Source organism: Anastrepha obliqua, chromosome 5, assembly GCF_027943255.1.
Source record: "Anastrepha obliqua isolate idAnaObli1 chromosome 5, idAnaObli1_1.0, whole genome shotgun sequence".
NCBI classification, from domain to species: domain Eukaryota; kingdom Metazoa; phylum Arthropoda; class Insecta; order Diptera; family Tephritidae; genus Anastrepha; species Anastrepha obliqua.
The window spans coordinates 50,979,926-50,998,043 of NC_072896.1; the positions used below are offsets into that span (position 1 = coordinate 50,979,926).

An 18,118-nucleotide genomic window follows, 5' to 3' on the forward strand; every position below is an offset into this window, starting at 1 on the left:
TGTTGTCTATCCATGTTTGTCACATTCAACGTATAAACAACAAAATTTAAATTTAAATTTCTTTTGAAGACGGCTTTATAAATGTACATTTGCACACATCGCGTTGACGATGCTTATGGGCCAGCCCAATAGAGATGGATTTTTCTACATTATAAGTAATCAAAAAGACGTAGCGAAACGCAACACGTTGAAGATTTGGTGGAACGCAAACCAACAAAACAAAACTGTACGATCATTTCAATTGCGTGAATATTTATGCAATGACGGTGAATAAAAATGAATGAAAATTGGGCTGTCAAACTACCATACTGACAATTCAGCATATTTATCAAGCTATGTATATTTATTTTTTGCTCTTCAATATGGATACCGGTAATATATTGTCTGGCATAAATATCAAGATATATAAACTCTTGTCTGGGGATATGTGGGCTTTACCTGTTTAACTACAGTTTCATTTAAAGCTTTTCAAACGGATCAAAATTAGATTCCAATAGGAGCTATTTTTACACAATGATTTTTAAATTGCTGCCACATACGAGTTCTCAGAAATAATTGGAATTGCCACATACAAAGTAAGGAACAGGCAATTCGATTAGCAACGGAACACAAATTGTTTGAATATCGCTCGTGTGACTCTCATATAAGAGTTGCGCTGCGAGTTTTTTTTATTATTTTCTTACAGTTTATTATAAACACATTAGGTAATTTATCGATACTGTCGAGACTCGTATTGCTTTGCGTCGTATATTATTCGTTCAACTTCGTCTCTCGATAAGAAAAACAGAAATTTCCATGCTTTTTCGTTTGTTCGCAGTAAAGTTTATACTTTATTTACGGTTTAAGGCTAGCAAGAAGTATTCTGTATAAATATAGAATTACATCAAACATAAACAACAGAAATAAAATTCCTTTTTTACGAAATAGGAATTGAGAAGTTTTCATATCCGTGATTAAAAGGAAGAACTGAGAATCAGGCACCTTAGCAAACAACATGGCCGAGGATTTCGATGTGGAAGCTATGCTGGAGGCCCCATACATGAAACATGTAAGTTTATATAGCAAAGCAGTATAGATCCCAATTGCGTTTGAAAAACTAATATATCAATCATGCCAAGAATGTAAAAAGTGGTTTCCAGAAAAAATTTCCATAAACATGTATATTAAATATTAAAAGTTTTCGGGTAAGATTCTTCTATGCATTGATTTGCGTTGCTGTGCCATATTAAATAACGTTGTATTTTCTTAAAGTGCGTACACGTCAATTAACATTCTACGAAGAGTAACTTAAAACATCTACATTGATTCACAAGGTCCAATTATTCCATATATGCACTTATTTGTACATGAAAATGTATGGACAAGTTCGCATGTTCTACTAACGTGATATCAACCGAATTTTCACATTTGAGGATTCTTAAAAATGTATGATACAAACACTGAGGAAAAAGTACTAGTGCAGGTGAATTAGTGACGAACGGGGATTCGTGTTTATTAAAATTGTTTTAAAAACATCTTTTGAAAGGAAAATATATTAAACAAGGAACAAGAAAGGAAAACATTAGAATTTCTTGGTTTTAGGCAGGGTACATAGGGAGCGGGCAGCAAATCTTCGATAAGAAATGTATATTTTTCAATCTGAACGCACATAGTAAAGAACATGGCGTAGCTCTTTTTTATGACTCTTTTACGTTGCCTCATAACTACAATGCAGGAGAGATATTGTTTCCGTTTTTAAAATAGATATATCTGAATCTATGTATATATAATGTGCGCAATTTTTGTGAATGCTATTGCACATCTACAGGCTCAACACTTTAATTTGACTAACAATAATTATATTATAGTAATTAAAATAATATTAATGGATATGCTATATGTAGATTGGCAAGGTAAATTGCGCGTAAAATAACATCAGAAAGTCGCCGTAATCTTATTTTCTACATTTGAAATTAAAATAAATAATTTTTTTAGAAGATTGAACATTAAAGTTTTTTGAAATTAAAATTTTCTTGATTTTAAAATTTATATTTTAAGCATATAGGATAGTGAACTCAGTGTATCAGGTGCTGCCATTCCAATTTCCAGGAATTCCTTAATAAAATCTATTTTAACGCGCTTTTCATATAGACATTTTCTTTCGGTAACGAGCTCTTTTTTATTCCGTACACCTGTGTTCAAAATAATAATAAAAATTGGCTCTGGCACTCTTTGTTGGATGTTTGACCGAGTTCCTCCCATTTGTGGCGTGCATCTTGACGTTTTTCAAAAATGGAAGGACTTACAATTTTATGTCGCCTCCGAACGGCAGATGGCATGTTTTTAGCAGCCGTTTCATGGCTGAAATACACCTGCCCCTGCCTAGGGGCAACCACTATTAGAAAAAACTTTCTATTTTTTAGTGTTTTGAGCTTGAACACTCCGGCACTATTAAATGGTAGTCGAGCACCCATATAATAAAATGAAAGGAGTGTGACATACTTGGAAGTTTTGACAGTTAGTTTTTTACTTAATTTTAACTAATTTTTTATATGAACCCTTCATCCAAAAACTGAATCCATATGAATAAAAGTTTCAAACTTTGTGTCAAATTTGAAAGAAATCAAAGTCGATTTTATTCAGAATTAAAAAAAAAAAAATTGGTGTGCAGTTGTATGGTCCATCTTTATAAAAAAATTGTAAGAAATTTAATTTTTACACTCCTATTATTTTGACAGAGGTGTTCAAATTTAAGAGGGTTAAAAAAACAATGGGACTAAGTCGCATCCTGTAGTGCACATTTTACGATTAAAAAATATAGTAAACATATTGTGTTATACATACATACCTATCACTGTCGTAAAAAATTTTGAGACAATTTCGTTGGACTTGTTTTTGCACACAGTTCGGATAGAATCCTACCCGACGCACTTTTTTCTTGTATTGCTGAAAACTCATAGCATATTCTTTTTTTTATTATTATGGGAAGTTGTGAGATTTACATGTATGTATGTATGAATGTATTAGCTTTGCAGTGTCAAAATCTGATATTAGAGGTTAACTAATTATCCCTTCATCAACAGAAAAATTTACCCAAAAAATCGTTACCAGTCATACAGAAACTCTTATTACTCATATATCCCCAATTTTTTTGAAAATTCTCCCTTGATTGTGGTCTAAACTGTAAATGCTTCATTAGATTGCCAAAACCAAATTTGCACGAACGTAAATTCGACATAAAATTCATGAACGTAAAATTTGAAAGACTTATAGTATAGGGTGTTTTTTTAATAAGTGCTTTAAATGATAATACAATACAGAAATATTGTCGAATTGAATTTTTTTATTATAATCTGGTAGATAATTTCATGGCTTTTGTTTTTTGAACATGATATCCAGCATATGCAATACATGGTCAGTTTGAGCAGTCCAATTTTTGACAACTTTTTCCAATAATGGCGTCAATGGTTGCTTGAGTATTACAATAAATCGATTTTTAAAGGCGTTGTATGGCAAGTTGCGCCATCTTGTTGGAACCACGTTTCGGTGATGTTTATATGATTAATTTTTGGGAAACAAGCTGGCTCGATATCGCCAGTCTCAGTGAACAATGTAAACAAATCTTCCACACATACGTTGCCTGACTTGCAGAACTGCATTGCTTATTATAAACATAATATCTCAAACTTTGATAACTTAAATTAATCAAAAAAATTGGGTGTTGATCTCTTCGCTTTTGATGCGATTTTCATATTGGTACTGTTTAACTGCGTGAAATGTTGCGACGAAATATCCCGACGGCATAGCTTCGCCCTACGAAGTTCGGTCAGCGATTTAAGTTTGTTTACATTATTCACTTTGTTCAGTACTTTGTAAAAAATAACGGATTTCCTTTTCAAATCGAATTCATATTTTTCTTGCTGTTCGATTTTCGCTTAGAACGTTATTTAAAAAAAGTAACACTGCCTCAATTATTATAAAAAATATTTTCAGCATAGGAGGAATATACTGCATGCAAATATTTTATTTATATTTATTTTTTAAAAGTGAATTGAAGTACTATCGAAATAATTTGAGACAGAAATACCTTGCAACACGTGTTCATTACTGTATACCGATTCTTCATACCATACTATACTAAAAAAACTGTTCGCCTCATGACATATTAATACAATTTTTAAGTTAATATCAATTTTTTGTTTCACTTATCTATTCTACTAGGCTGTTCAGTAAGTTTTGTGGTTCGATAAGAGAGGGGGGGAAATCAAGTATCGTGCATGGATTGAAGGTTTAAAGGCAAAGAAAATTTATGAGCGAATGTTGAAAATGTATAAGGACTTTTACTCATCAATTAGTACAGTAGAAAAATGGGTTGCTGCATTTAAACGTGGTCGTACAAGCGTTGAAAGCGATCTATGTCAAAGAATTCCATAAACAGCAACAGTACTAGAAATCGTAGAAAAAAATACAGGATTTCGTATGGGAAAATTGTCGAGTGACTGAAAGACATTTAGTAGAAGCCCTAGGAATCTCACTGGGTAGTGTAAGCAATATTTGGACTAAAGTTTTGGGTTTCAGAATGCTGTGTGCGGTTGGGTGCCGCATTCGCTAACAATGGAACAAAAACACATTGGAATGCTAGTTTCTCAGGAACATTTAGAGCGTTTTGGAAATGATAAGGTGGATTTTTAGCATCGATTCATCACTATGGATGAGACTTGGGTCTATCACCATAACACTAAATCAAAACAAGAGGCTAAAGAGTGGTGTGAACCTGGTTATTCGGCTCCGAAAAGAAATCGTGTCAGGTAATTAGCCCAAAAGGTCTTATAATCAGTTTTTTGGGATGTGAAAGAAATTTTGGAAAGTGGAAAAAAAAAAAATTAATTCTAAATATTATTGTAACCTTTTAGAGCGTACGTAAAAAAATACCCAGTTTGCATAAGAACAAATTATTTTCTATCAGGACAAAGCACTTTATCACAAGAACATTTTGACAAGGGATACGGTACACTTGACAGGGCTAGTTTACGGGGGCGGCAGCCCTTGGTCGGGAAAAAACCGAGGTCATTCCGGTAACGTAGAACCGGCTGCCCCGACAACATATGTCCAGCATGTGAAGGCACCCCGCGCGAAACTAACCACCTTTTCACATGCCCCTTTAAACCCACTCATCTAACACCCCTCTCCCTCTGGACCCAACCCGTCGGAACAGCTAGTTTTCTGGATCTACCATTAGATGAGCTAGACGAAGACGGCCGGTGTTTACGTTACACTGACAGGACAAAGGTACTGCTACAACAACAACAAGCATTTTGACAATGGCTAAAATCTATGAATTACAGTTCGAATTGTTGGTGCATACACCGTATTCACCAGATTTGGTCCTTAGTGACGTTCAGCTGTTTCCAGACCTAAAAAAATATATACGTGGAAAACGTTTTTTATCAAATGATGAGGTCATAAAAGCTGTGGAAGTGTATTTTGCAGCCCTTCCGGATTCCATAAATTGGTTTCTCGTTGAACCAAATGTATTGATGTCCAGGGAGACTATTCTGAATAATAAAGTGTATATCAAGCCATAAAATTGTATTTTCCTTGTCGAATCGTAAAATTTATTGAACTACCTGGTACGTTGTGGTAGATTCTAAAAAACTCGCGTTCGCCTCGGCATATTGCAATGTGGGGCTCTCTTTTCACAGATCAGTTCGTTTAAATTTCTTTAAAAATGCTTTTATATGAATACTTCTCACTTGCCACATACTTATTATTTACTTCTTTATTAGCTGGATTGGCCTGACAATTTGAGAGTTATTTATTATTATAAATTGGCAGGATATTAACTCGAACGTTACGTGGGCAGGCGTTGTTTGTGCAAATGTAAACAAAACTCCAAAATTACGCCACAACAATTAACTATTTCACTAAGAACCGAGTAACGATCCGCATTATGCGGAAGGTTCTATATTCACTCAACCGTGGGTAGGCCTCGTGGCATACACATATAAGCAATTTTTTAGTGTTAGTATTTTTTGGTCACAAAAGTTGTGCGGTTTCGGCAAAAAAGGTCGGACTTTACCGGAGAGGCTTTGAGACTTACACGATGGGATATGATTTGCACGAATTGATTAATATCTTAATTATTATCTTATGTCAAATATCAAGTGGACTTTGAAATACCCTTCTTTTCGTTTATAAAGTGTGTTCAGAGCTACAAGTAGCTCTATCCTAGATTACGGATCTATGTTCCATTTTTGTAGATTAAGTAATTTTCGATTATTTTTGAATGAAGAAAATTGACTGCTTGCTGATTTCTGATTATCGATTGTAACCGAAAAAGAGAAAAGAAAATAGAATGATTTTCCAACACAGCCAATGCAAATCATTGCATTAATTAAAAAAAGTTAAAATATGGATAAAATTAATTGTAATCCATTGAAAGTGGATAGCTTTCTATGTGAGTATTGAGTTTTGAAAAAGTAGTAGAAAAAATAAACTGCGACTTTCTTCATTCAAAAATAATCTATAAATCGCTTGATAGCAATGCAATGATCTAGAAAAGCGGAGTACAGATTCACAATCTATCTGGCACGGGCGGTTGATTGGGTTGTTGTTGTTAGTATAGCTTACTTTTGGCTGTCACTCGTCGGCAGCCGACAAAATAAATCTGTCTCAACTAAATTACCCCAAGCCAATTTCATTAAAATGAAATGTAATATTTGCAAATAAAAGCACGAATTTCGTGAATATAATTACTAAATACCGATTTCATGCAGAATAGGCCTATAAAATAATAGGGATTTCCCTTTGTTTAGCACGATTTTACAATAACATGAAATACAAAAAATCTATATTGAAATATGCGAATGTTCAAAGTACTCTCATTGCACGCCACAGAATAACAACAAACAACTGGCGGGGGTCGTATTTGACATGCTACAATTCTCAGCCTGAAAATATGCAAATATGCACGGATTTCGCTGTTCCATGCCATATTTTACTGATATTGCAAATATTTTTCATTTACATTTTGTTGTGCTTTAGCACGTGATACAAGACTTTGCATTTCGTGCACCGTGCAAGAGGTCTGCAAGTCTAGGAGAATTTCTTTAATTTTAGCTTTGTTTTGTGTCGGGCTCAGAATAATTTATTATTATTTAGCTTCCAAATAGACTTCCAACAAATTTTCTCTTATATAATATCACAGCTTACCTAAAGCATTTTACATGTAAATAATATTCATATAATGAAATAATTAATGAAAAAATGAAAAATTTATTTTTAAGTCACAATGAGTAATATCATTCATATAGGATAAGATGATAAAAAAAAAATAACTTTTTTTTCACTGCTTCATAAATGTAATTCATGTATTCATGTTTTCCATTCACTAAATGGAAATATGAATGCACAAATCTAGTCACTCATAAATATGGGGGGAGCACATTTTAGTGCTACAAGTCTTTTTTTCTAAATTTTTATTTTTTGCTGGCACATTAAAAATTGATGTGGTTGCTTGCATCTATATGTTTCCTCATCAACCACTCAGGATAATCCTTTTTGAAAAGATACAAAAATAAAAAAAGACACATTCATAACTCGAAAAAACATGAAATAATTCTCAAGGGTGAAATGTCTTTGCAGAAATCGTAAAAGCTCAATTTGTTGCTAGTGATTGTTTTGGTCATTCTAACGATTAAAGCCGGAGACCATTTGGTAAGTTTGAATGCGCCAGAAAAAATATTTCGTCTAAAAAAAGTATAATTTTGTACTAAGAAACTTTGTATCGATGCATTTTGTATGTAAAGCAAAAAAAAAACTAAATTTTCTATTTGTGCTAAATCTTTAAATACATACATAATTATATCTTAAAAAACATTTGAAACGTTTTAAAATATAAAATGAACTGAACGTGAACTAAATTTCAGATAATCTCGTACAAATTTGCGTCTGTGTGGCAGCACTTGTCTTAAACAAACAGGATTTTGAAGGGCAAAACCAATTCACATTATCTACCACCTACCTACTTCACCCCAAAAAATGACAATAAAATACCACTTCAACTTTTCGAATCGAAAACGAATGCTTGAGCAAATTGCATGAGAATATGTTTGTGAGATATTTCGCTGCCGAGCGAAGGTTCCACTGAATATTCTGAAGCAAGCAAATAAACAAAAGTGTGTATATTGCAATAGAAAGATGCAACATCAATAAAATAAAATTAAAAAAAAAAAACAGCATTCATAACAAATGAACTAAAAAATCATATACAATACATAAAGATAAAAATGTAATGACTGAAGCAATGGACGATTGAATGGTGGGAAACTAGCCATCAAATTTAGCCCATTGCTGCAATTAAAAAAAACTTATTTTTGTTTTTACAGAAAAAAGAACTAACTAATTCCTTTGATTTGCTTTCTCTCATTCGCTCAACATCAAATTTTTAACGAACCAAATTCGATTGACGGCAACCGCAACTTGCACGTCAATTGCGTCCTACCACACTTCCTTCTCCTATAAATATATGTAAAATAGAATGCAAGCCGGGGAGATTATGACCAATCTACCAGCAGCCGAAAGTCACCATACAACGACCGTGAGGATAGTGGAACTAGCAAAGGCGGGATCAAGTCTTCATCATCAGCCTATTTAAACGGTCGGAAACATTATTCGAGGTTGGTTGTTAATGATATTAGCAATTATAATTTTATATTATACTAACCGATTTTGTACTTAAATTTTTAGAAGCCGTTCTGGTTCGCCACGAGCTACAGATGATCGCAAAGCGCTAAAGTCTAAGGATCGTGAACGTCATCGTGATAAAGATGACAGTCGTTACTCTAGGGACCGGGATCGTATTCGTGATAAAGATCGTGTTCGTGACCGAGAACGTAATGGTGAACGTGAACGACGTTATGGATCACAAGATCGTGAACGTGAACGTGACCGCGACCGCGAGACTGAAAAGCGTCGTAGTCGATCTAAAGACAAACGGCGAAGCAGTCGGTCACGAGAACGTGATCGCCATTCGAGAGAAAGACGCGGCAGTAGACCACGCTCAGAGCGGCGGCGCAGTCGATCACCTATCCGAGACCGTCGCTCAAAAGATAGAAAACTCAGCCCCGTGAAAGAATTTAGAGGTGAACGCCCGGGCTTTGGGTCAAGAGAAAGAAGGTAAAGCTTAGTTGCACTTGCTCATTAATTTACATTATTAATAATGATAATTTTACACTAAAAAATATTGTGTTTGTGATGAAATTGAAAGGTGATAAAATTTAACTCCGCGGGTATATTGATTCTGACAAATTTACATATATTTTTTGTCAATATCACTCATATTATCCGGGTGTTATATGAGTATATTGTTGACTGTATGAATTGAAGTCCGTTTGAGAAATTGGGTTTAATAAGTGTTTGGACAATGGAATTACTTTGAAGGAGTCAAAATAGATTTGGAAAAATACCTAAAGATTGCCAAATTTAGATATAAATCTTTCAATTTACTCACAATGCTTAGATGTGTAAATACATATATTTATTTTTATTGTTTTAATTTAATTTTTTGTTTGTTTTATTTTATATGTATATATTTTTTTAATAATTAACATAACATGTTTTCAGTAGCAAACGGCGTAGTAACTCTCCCCGACCTTTCCGTCGTGGCAGAACACCGCCCAACGGTCTTGGTGATCGATCCCCACGCGCCGATCTCAGCCCAGAGGAACGTGATGCACGTACCGTATTTTGTATGCAATTGTCCCAGCGCATACGTGCGCGTGACTTGGAAGAATTTTTCTCAAGTGTTGGCAAAGTACGAGATGTTCGTTTAATAACCTGCAATAAAACCAAACGCTTCAAGGGAATAGCATACATTGAATTCAAAGACCCAGAATCTGTTGCACTTGCACTGGGCTTGTCAGGACAAAGACTACTGGGCATTCCAATTTCTGTACAACATACTCAGGCTGAGAAAAACCGTATTGCAAATGCGGTACCTACATTTACTCCCAAAAATCATACGGGCCCCATGCGGCTGTATGTTGGTTCGCTGCACTTTAATATCACTGAGGATATGCTTAGAGGTATATTCGAACCATTCGGAAAAATAGACACAATCCAACTAATTATGGATACAGAGACTGGTCGTTCCAAGGGCTACGGATTTATTACGGTAAAATTTTATTGTCTATATTATATCTAACCTTAACTATGAAACTTTTTTAAGCATAACGAAATATTGAATGTAAGAATGGGATTTGTTTGTCATTAGAACAAAGTTTTATGACCTACGCCGTTCTTCGGTTTACAACAAAAAATGCAATGCTACGGATATTATTTTGTAATGAACACTTCATTGTAAAAAAAATTTAAATTAGATTGGCTTACGACGAGTAAGAAATTTAGATATGACTGTCAAGAAACTAAGTTTAAAATTAACTATTGGGCAAAACGCATTGAAGTATGTATAAGTCTTACCCCGACTGATACTAAAATATGGATGAAACTTGAAAAAGGTTCATATACGATATATTAAATTTTTTATCCGTCTTATTCGGATGATCGCCTTGTCAACTTCGCTCTCTAGTTGCAGTTCGGTAGTCGGCCACGCGGTTTTATTTTCTTTTTTAATCCATTAAGAGACCTCTCAAAAATCTACATATAAAAAAATAGTATAAGTATATAGAACCAATAGACCTATTAAGACGAAACTAATATCGTTTTATTTATAGGAGCATTATAAGGGCAGCTGATGACGTTCACAGCTAGAACTGCGTGATCAAATCTGTTTTGCATAATTAATAAACAATAATACTTTTTTATCTTATTATTACTAATAGTGAAATAATCCTTTATGGCACCGATTTATTTATATTTGTTTTTTTTTTTTAATTCTTCACAATTTCAGTATCACAATGCCGATGACGCCAAGAAGGCTTTGGAGCAGTTAAACGGATTTGAATTGGCTGGCCGACCAATGAAGGTCGGAAATGTGACTGAACGTTTAGATATGAACACATCGTCTTTGGATACAGATGAAATGGATCGAAGTGGCATAGATCTGGGCGCCACTGGCAGATTACAACTAATGTTTAAGCTAGCAGAGGGCGCCGGTTTGGCTGTACCGCAAGCTGCTGCAAACGCATTATTAGCGACCGCGCCACAGCCTGCACCAGTTCAGACTCAAGCGCAGACACCGGCCATAGCTACGCAATGCTTCATGTTGTCCAATATGTTTGATCCGCGCACTGAAACTAATCCTGCATGGGACAGCGAAATACGTGATGATGTCATTGATGAATGTTCCAAGCATGGAGGAGTACTTCATATATTTGTTGACAAAGCGTCACCAACGGGCAATGTATATGTGAAGTGTCCAAGCATTACCACAGCTGTGCTAGCAGTGAATGCTCTTCACGGGCGCTGGTTTGCTGGTCGTGTCATTACAGCAGCCTACGTACCATTACTCAATTATCACTCTCTCTTTCCGGACGCGATAACAGCGGTTAATTTACTAGCGAAGCGGAAGACTGGCGAATAAAAAGGATATCGATGCTTACCCAATAAGTATATGCTATGATTAGCTTTCAAATTTTATAAATTGGTCGTTTGGGATATTCACATTATGTTTACCATGCATTCCTGCTCTCCTAGGCGTAGAAGAGATCTTCGATCTACTTTCAGATTGCATCGTTTTTATAGAGACAGCACCCGTAGCAGATTTATTGCATGGGACTTGATTCAACATCTGCCTAGTTATAATCTAATCGTTCTAATTTTTTTGCTTATTTGTATTTTAGTAAAACTTTGAAGTTTGATACTGTAAAAATATCATAATCATATTTGAACACATTGCAATGAATAAAACACGTATAAAATTTAGTTTGATTTAAGGCATTAATGGAACAACTAAAAAATGTAAGTCAAAAACATCTTCATGCTGATGAATAGCAGCAGGTCGCAAATTTTCCTTATGAAAGAAAATTATATACTATGTACATTATACATTTGTATAGTTCTGAAATAAAATATTTGTATTTGTTTTCAAACAGTGGTCGTAATGGTAGTTGTTGTAGCAGTACCTTTGCCCTGTCAGTGTAGCGTAATCACCGGCCGTCTTCATCTAGCTCATCTAACGGTAGGCTCAGGAAACTAGCTGTTAGATGAGTGGATTTAATGGGGCATGTGAAAAGGTGGTTAGTGTCGTGCGGATGAGTGTCTGGATAAGTAGGAGTTTAACCTGCTACAATATCCAGAACGTAATTGTGCCAAGGTTACGCGGGACTCTCGGGGAAGTCGGAGGTCTTCGTCTGCGATTGCTGGTGGTTGGACTCCGATAACGGCATTCGGGAGTCGGGAGCTTAAGAAGGTGGTGAGAGTTTTCCGATGAATGTCGTTTATGGCCTGTCTGTACACTGTCCGATCCAGTAGCTGTCTGTTGGTTTTGTCTGAGATCTCGTCCGCGTAGTTGAGGAGATGCCTCCTGATGTGCCTGGGAGGTGGCTCAGGCTCGAGCATAGTTTAGAAGCGGTCGGCCTATTGCTTTAAAAGTCGACGATTCTGTACTTTAGTTGCAATAGCGGTTGTATGCGCTGAGAAGGAGAGCAAGCTGTCAAAGGCGACTCCCAATATTTTGGGGTTGTTAACCGTCGGAATTTGTGTATCATCGACTTTCAACTTGTGTTGTAGCTTGACCTCCTTTGTCCAGGTAGTGAAAAGGGTCGCCGTGGATTTAGTGGGGGAGAGTTGTAAATTCCTCGAAGTGAAGAAGCGAGAAAGGCTGGCGAGGTAGTCGTTTACCTTGGAGCATAGGCCATCAATGTCATTGCCCTGCGCCATTATCGTGCAGTCGTCGACGTATGAGACCAGGGAGACTCCCTCTGGTGGCTGGGGGAGTTTGGAGATATAGAAATTGAAAAGCGAGGGTGAAAGGACACCACCCTGCGGTACGCCTTGCTTTATTTTCCTCTGTTTAGATGTTTGGTCTCGAAATATCACCGACGCATGACGACCACTCAGGAAGTTCGCGGTCCACCTCTTCAGCCCTGGCGGGAGTGTCAACTGTAAAATGTCATCTAATAGGCTGACTGTGTCGAAAGCCTTTTTTAGATCCAACGCTACTAGGACAGTCCTCTCGCAGGGGCGGTTTTGGTTGAGGCCGCGGTTTACCTGGGTGTTAATGACGGTGAGTGCCGTGGTGGTGCTATGCACTCTTCGGAAGCCATGCTGGTGTGAGGCTGAGGTCAGGTGTTTCGTAAAGAGTGGGAGTAGAAGGGTCTCAAGAGTCTTCACTACTGGGGAAAGGAGAGTTATCGGGCGATAAGACTCCCCTTGGTTGGCGGGTTTCCCAGGCTTCCACTTATCAGGAATGATGAGAGTGGCCATAGACAGGTTGAAGACCTTGGTGAGATATTCTACTCCCAATGGACCCAGCTTTTTCAACATCAGCACGTTGACTCCGTCAGAGCCAATGGCTTTGGATGGTTTCATGTGTTTGATGGCCGCCTGAACCTCATCGCTGGAGAAAGCAAGTGGTGCACTGTTGTATGTCAGTTTGTGCAGCCGTCTGGTGGCACTACGTTTGGATCTGTCGGCCGGAGGATGCAGAATATATTGCCGGCTAAAATAGCGCGCGCATATCCGCCTTGGCATTGTGCTTCGTCGGGTTCAACAGGGACCTTACGGTGCACCAGTGCTTGCTCATACCAGAGGTGAAGTTACAGGACTTCAAATACTCTTCCCATTTGTTCCGCTTGTATTGAGTTACCAGTTGCCGTATCTCGGAATTGAGATCCTTTATCCAAGGATCCCCTGAGTTGGCCTGGTGTAGGCGATCACGCTCGTTCGCCAGAACAGCTGCTTCAGCTGGGAAATTGGGACGTATGTCCCGGATCCTTCCAGCGGGAATGAAGCGAGCAGCGGCAACTGTGATCGCCTTGCGGAATGCGCGTTCACCTGCGCGCACATCGGTGGGAGTGGGTAGGGCTGCGAAGATGTCCTCAGTAAATTCCGCGAATCTGGTCCAATCAGCTTTGTTAAAGTTGATGTATGACCGGGGATCCGCGGAAACAAAGTCGACAGATTTTTCGATCGAGATGATAATGGGCAAGTGGTCTGATGCAAGCGATAGCATAGGTCGCCAGGTTATGCTATTTATCAGACCTGCGCTAACAATTTTGATGTCGGCTGCAGCAATTGCCCACTACCCTGGTGTGGGCGTCGTCGTTTACAGTGCTGAATGTCGAGACGTCTACCCGCTCTGCCAATAGCTGTCCCCTACCATCATTTGGCAGGCTTGAATGCCAAAGATCGTGATGCCCATTAAAGTCACCTACTACCAATCGGTTTTCACCCCTGATGAGGGCACCAATATCAGGGTGATATCCTACCGGGCAGCAGGTGACAGGGGGTATGTAAATATTATAAATTTCGAGCTCGGCATCGCCTAACCGGACAGCTATCCCTTGACATTCTAAGGAGCTGTCCCTGCGGTCGATGCCTTCATCGATAAGACGATACTGCACTGTATGGTGGACTATGAACGCTACGCCCCCACCGTGGTCTCGCTCGCGATCCTTTCTGTGCACATTGAAGCCGTCCCTGGTGATCAGGGGGAACTAGCGTGCAGTTTTGTGTCTTGGACCGCAGCTATCTTGATACCATGTTGGCTCATAAAGTCGAGTATCTCGAAAATCTTACTCGTAAGTCCGTTGCAGTTCAGTTGTAAGAGTTTAAAACTCCTCGGGAGTGAGATCGTAACTCGGGGGGTGAGGGACGCGTGGTATTGTCTGCGTTGGTCCTGCTGTGCGTTTCGCAAGAGTTGTTGTGGCCTGACGTTGACGGACGGCCGCGCCGCAGGGAGCGGTTGCGGGTGCAGAGCTCTGCAGCAGGGGGCAACGAAGTCACGTTTCCACTCACGAGCAGGAGGGTTGTGTGTCGTTGTGGGAGTTGTGTTGTGCATGAGGGCTCCTTACCGTTCAGGTGTTGTTGGTGGCGGCAGTTTGAAGTGCCGGCACTGAACAAGTCTAAAGAAAGCATCACCCGCTGCACTTATTGCACCTAACTGAGGTGGAGTTCGGGTGGAGCCGTTTGTGTCATATGCAGCAGTAAAATACCTCTGGTCCAGGGTTGGGTTCGACGCCAGTGAAGAGAAGTATTCGGGACAAATGTGCTGCAAGGGATTGCTCCTGTGACGAGAGATTGGGGGTGGGATACGGGACACTAGATAGGGCTAGTTTACTGGCGCGGCAGCCCTTGGTCGAGAAAACCCCGAGTCATTCCGGAAACGTACAACCGGCTGCCATGGGAACGTCGTAATGGTAGTGTTTTTCATTGGTGCATATATTTCTGTTTTATTCCGGCAGGCTCTATAATTGACTTCCAAATAAATTTCATTGAAATTTTCTGCCGATCGCGTATAACTCAATCGGAAGTGAATTGCAAAACCTGCCTGATGACACAAAATTCGTAGTATGACACGAATTAAATTTGATATATTTTTCATATAAAATTCCTTTTTTTACTCACGGCTTATGATTGTTTTTATGACAGCAATATTACCATATATACATATGTATATGCGATATATACATAGTCTTGCCATAAATTCTGTGAAAAATTCCACCATGCATGCGGCGATCGAACAAATTCGCAGAAAAAAATCCTTTACTTTTGCTTTTGTTTGTATGGATTTTCTACTCATAAAATATACTCAGTTTCGTGGCAAATTTCGCTTGCTAACAATGGAGTGGGGAGCTGAGGGAGATCGCATTGCAGTGATTGCATTACAAAGGGTAAAAGTGTAAGTGAGATTTACGAATTGCTGAAAAAAACTTAATATTATATTTTGAGAATGTTTGCTTACCACACGATCGATCGTTTTTCCCAAACGTCTGAAGTGACAGACAAAAAAAGAAGTGGCCGTTGTCGCGTGGTTCGAACCAGTGCAGCTATAAAAGCCGTTTGAGAAAAAATTCGCAGAAATCCCTTAGAAAGCAGAAAATCATTTCCAGGGAAATGAATGTATAGACCATATCCATGTCAAGACTAATTACAGATGATCTCCATATGAAAGCCTTCCGTCGCTGGTTATATTTTGACAAGGCGCTTGAAAAAAATTAGATCCGACAGATGCAAGTAACTTCTTCGTTGATGAGAAAATTTTCACTGTTGAAGAAGTTTTTAATAAGCAAAACGACAAAATCGATGCTAAAACTTCTAAAGACGCAAAAAATTTTGTTCCCAGGGTTCAGCATGGCCACCATCCAGCCTTCGTAATGGTTTGGTTTTAAGTGTCTTGTGAAGGCGTTATATCTCTTCATTTTTGCCAAAAAATGATCAAAATTGGGGCAAAAATGTACCAGGAGGATGTCGTAAAAGACAGTGAAGCAGTTGACAGTACTCTCTCCAATGGAGAGCGATGAATCTTCCAGCAATATTCCGCTCCAGCCTACAAGGCAAAAACCACCCAGCAGTGGCGAAAAAACAATATTCCTGGAGTCATAGCCACAGAAGATTACCCGTCTGGAAGTCCAGAATTTGAGAACATGGTCTGTCGAAGACCTAACAGAAATTTGGAAACTCTCAGACAATCTTGGATTCGAGCAGTGACGTCGATATCCATGGAAACCGTGGATAGTGCAATAGCTGAATGGCCTAATCGTTTGAAGGCTTGTGTAAAAACAAATGGTGATCAATTCGAATGAAAATTTAAAATTTGTTTTTAATATTTGTATGTTAAATAAAACTAACTTCAGATGAATTTGGTATCCCCGCAAAACTAATACAGCTCTGCAAAGCGACGTTGCTCAACACCAGCAGCGCCATCAAAATCGGGAAGGACGTCTTCGAGCCGTTTGATACCAAAAGAAGTTTTAGACAGGGTGATTCGCTGTCGAGTAACTTCTTTAACCTGATGTTGGAGAGGATCGTGCGAGCCGCATAACTTAATCGCTCAGCCACAATATTTTATAAGAGCGTACAACTGTTGACGTATGCCGATCATATTGACATCATCGGCTTTAAGAACCGCGGTGTTAGTTCTGCCTTCTCCAAACTGGATAAAGAGGTAAAGCGAATGGGTTTGGTGGTGAACGAGGACAAAACGAAGTACCTCCTGATTCAAACAAACAGTCGGCGCACTCGCGTATCGGCACCCACGTGCCACGGCGAATATCGCAGACCATGGAACCATGAGCTGTATGGGCTTTACGACGACATCGACATAGTGCAGCGAATAAAGATCCAACGGCTACGCAGGCTGGGTAATGTCGTCCGAATGGATACAAACACTCCGGCTCTGAAAGTATTCGATGCGGTACCAGCTGGTGAGGGGCTTTCATCTTCCTCTGCGTTCAAAAGATCAGGTAGAGAAGGCCTTGGCTTTACTTGGTGTGTCCAACTGGGGCACGTTAGCACGAGAAAGAAACGACTTTTGCGCTTTATTAAACTCGGCCATAATTGCTTAAGCAGTTATCGGGCCAATTAAGATGAAGAAGAACTTCATTTAAAAAAGTTTTATACTTTCATATCTCTAACGAACTTGTAACAAATTTATGTCAGGACTAAGTATATATGAATAATATGATTAAGGATCTGGCTGAGCCATGTAATAATTACCGCCATTTACAACTCTATTGCTTGCTTGATATTCTGTTGGTAACAATCTGCTAAAAATATATGCGAGGTGTGTTCAAAAAGTATCGCGAATTCTGTGTTTTTTCAAAAATTATTTATTTATTCATTAATATCTATTTTGTCCCCTTCAAAGTAATCCCCATGAGATATTATGCACTTGTGCCAACGTTTTTTCCAATCTTTGGAGCACTTCAAAAAATCATTTTTTTTTATCTTATTCAGTTCCTCCTTCGATGCCGTCTTTATCTCGTCAATCATACCGTAGCGTCGTCCTGCCATGGGCCTCTTCAGTTTCGGGACCAAGAAATAATCACAGGGAGCCAGATCTGGGGAATACGGTGACTGTGGCATCATTAGTGTGTTGTTTTTGGCCAAAAAGTTGCGCACAAGCAACGATGTGTGAGCAGGGGCGTTATAGTGATCAAGAGCCAATTTTTGTTCTTCTACAAATCCTGACGTTTCTGGCAGATTTCTTCGCGCAAATTGCGCATAACATGCAGGT

The 18,118-nt window shown here is 38.5% G+C and overlaps 1 protein-coding gene across 3 annotated transcripts; it reads left to right on the forward strand.

The window, feature by feature from the left end:
* The first annotated feature begins 733 nt into the window (after nt 1-733).
* Nucleotides 734-11,862, forward strand: LOC129247266 (RNA-binding protein 39). Of its 3 annotated transcripts, XM_054886319.1 has the most exons (6): nt 734-864; nt 928-1,048; nt 8,518-8,657; nt 8,728-9,156; nt 9,604-10,153; nt 10,889-11,862. In XM_054886319.1, the coding sequence occupies exons 2-6, from the start codon at nt 995-997 to the stop codon at nt 11,519-11,521; spliced, it is 1,806 nt and encodes a 601-aa protein (XP_054742294.1). In that variant the 5' UTR covers nt 734-864; nt 928-994; the 3' UTR covers nt 11,522-11,862. The 3 variants fall into 3 exon arrangements, with proteins under 3 accessions (XP_054742294.1, XP_054742293.1, XP_054742295.1); XM_054886318.1 differs by having other exon boundaries at nt 744-1,048; XM_054886320.1 differs by having other exon boundaries at nt 744-1,048; nt 9,607-10,153.
* Nucleotides 11,863-18,118: the final 6,256 nt, after the last annotated feature.

Coding starts and splice junctions, on each gene's coding strand:
- LOC129247266 (XM_054886319.1), top strand. CDS start 995: ATGGCCGAGGATTTCGATGTGGAAGCTATGCTGGAGGCCCCATACATG. Junction 1,049..8,517: donor AGGCCCCATACATGAAACAT/GTAAGTTTATAT, acceptor TATGTAAAATAG/AATGCAAGCCGGGGAGATTA. Junction 8,658..8,727: donor GGTCGGAAACATTATTCGAG/GTTGGTTGTTAA, acceptor TTAAATTTTTAG/AAGCCGTTCTGGTTCGCCAC.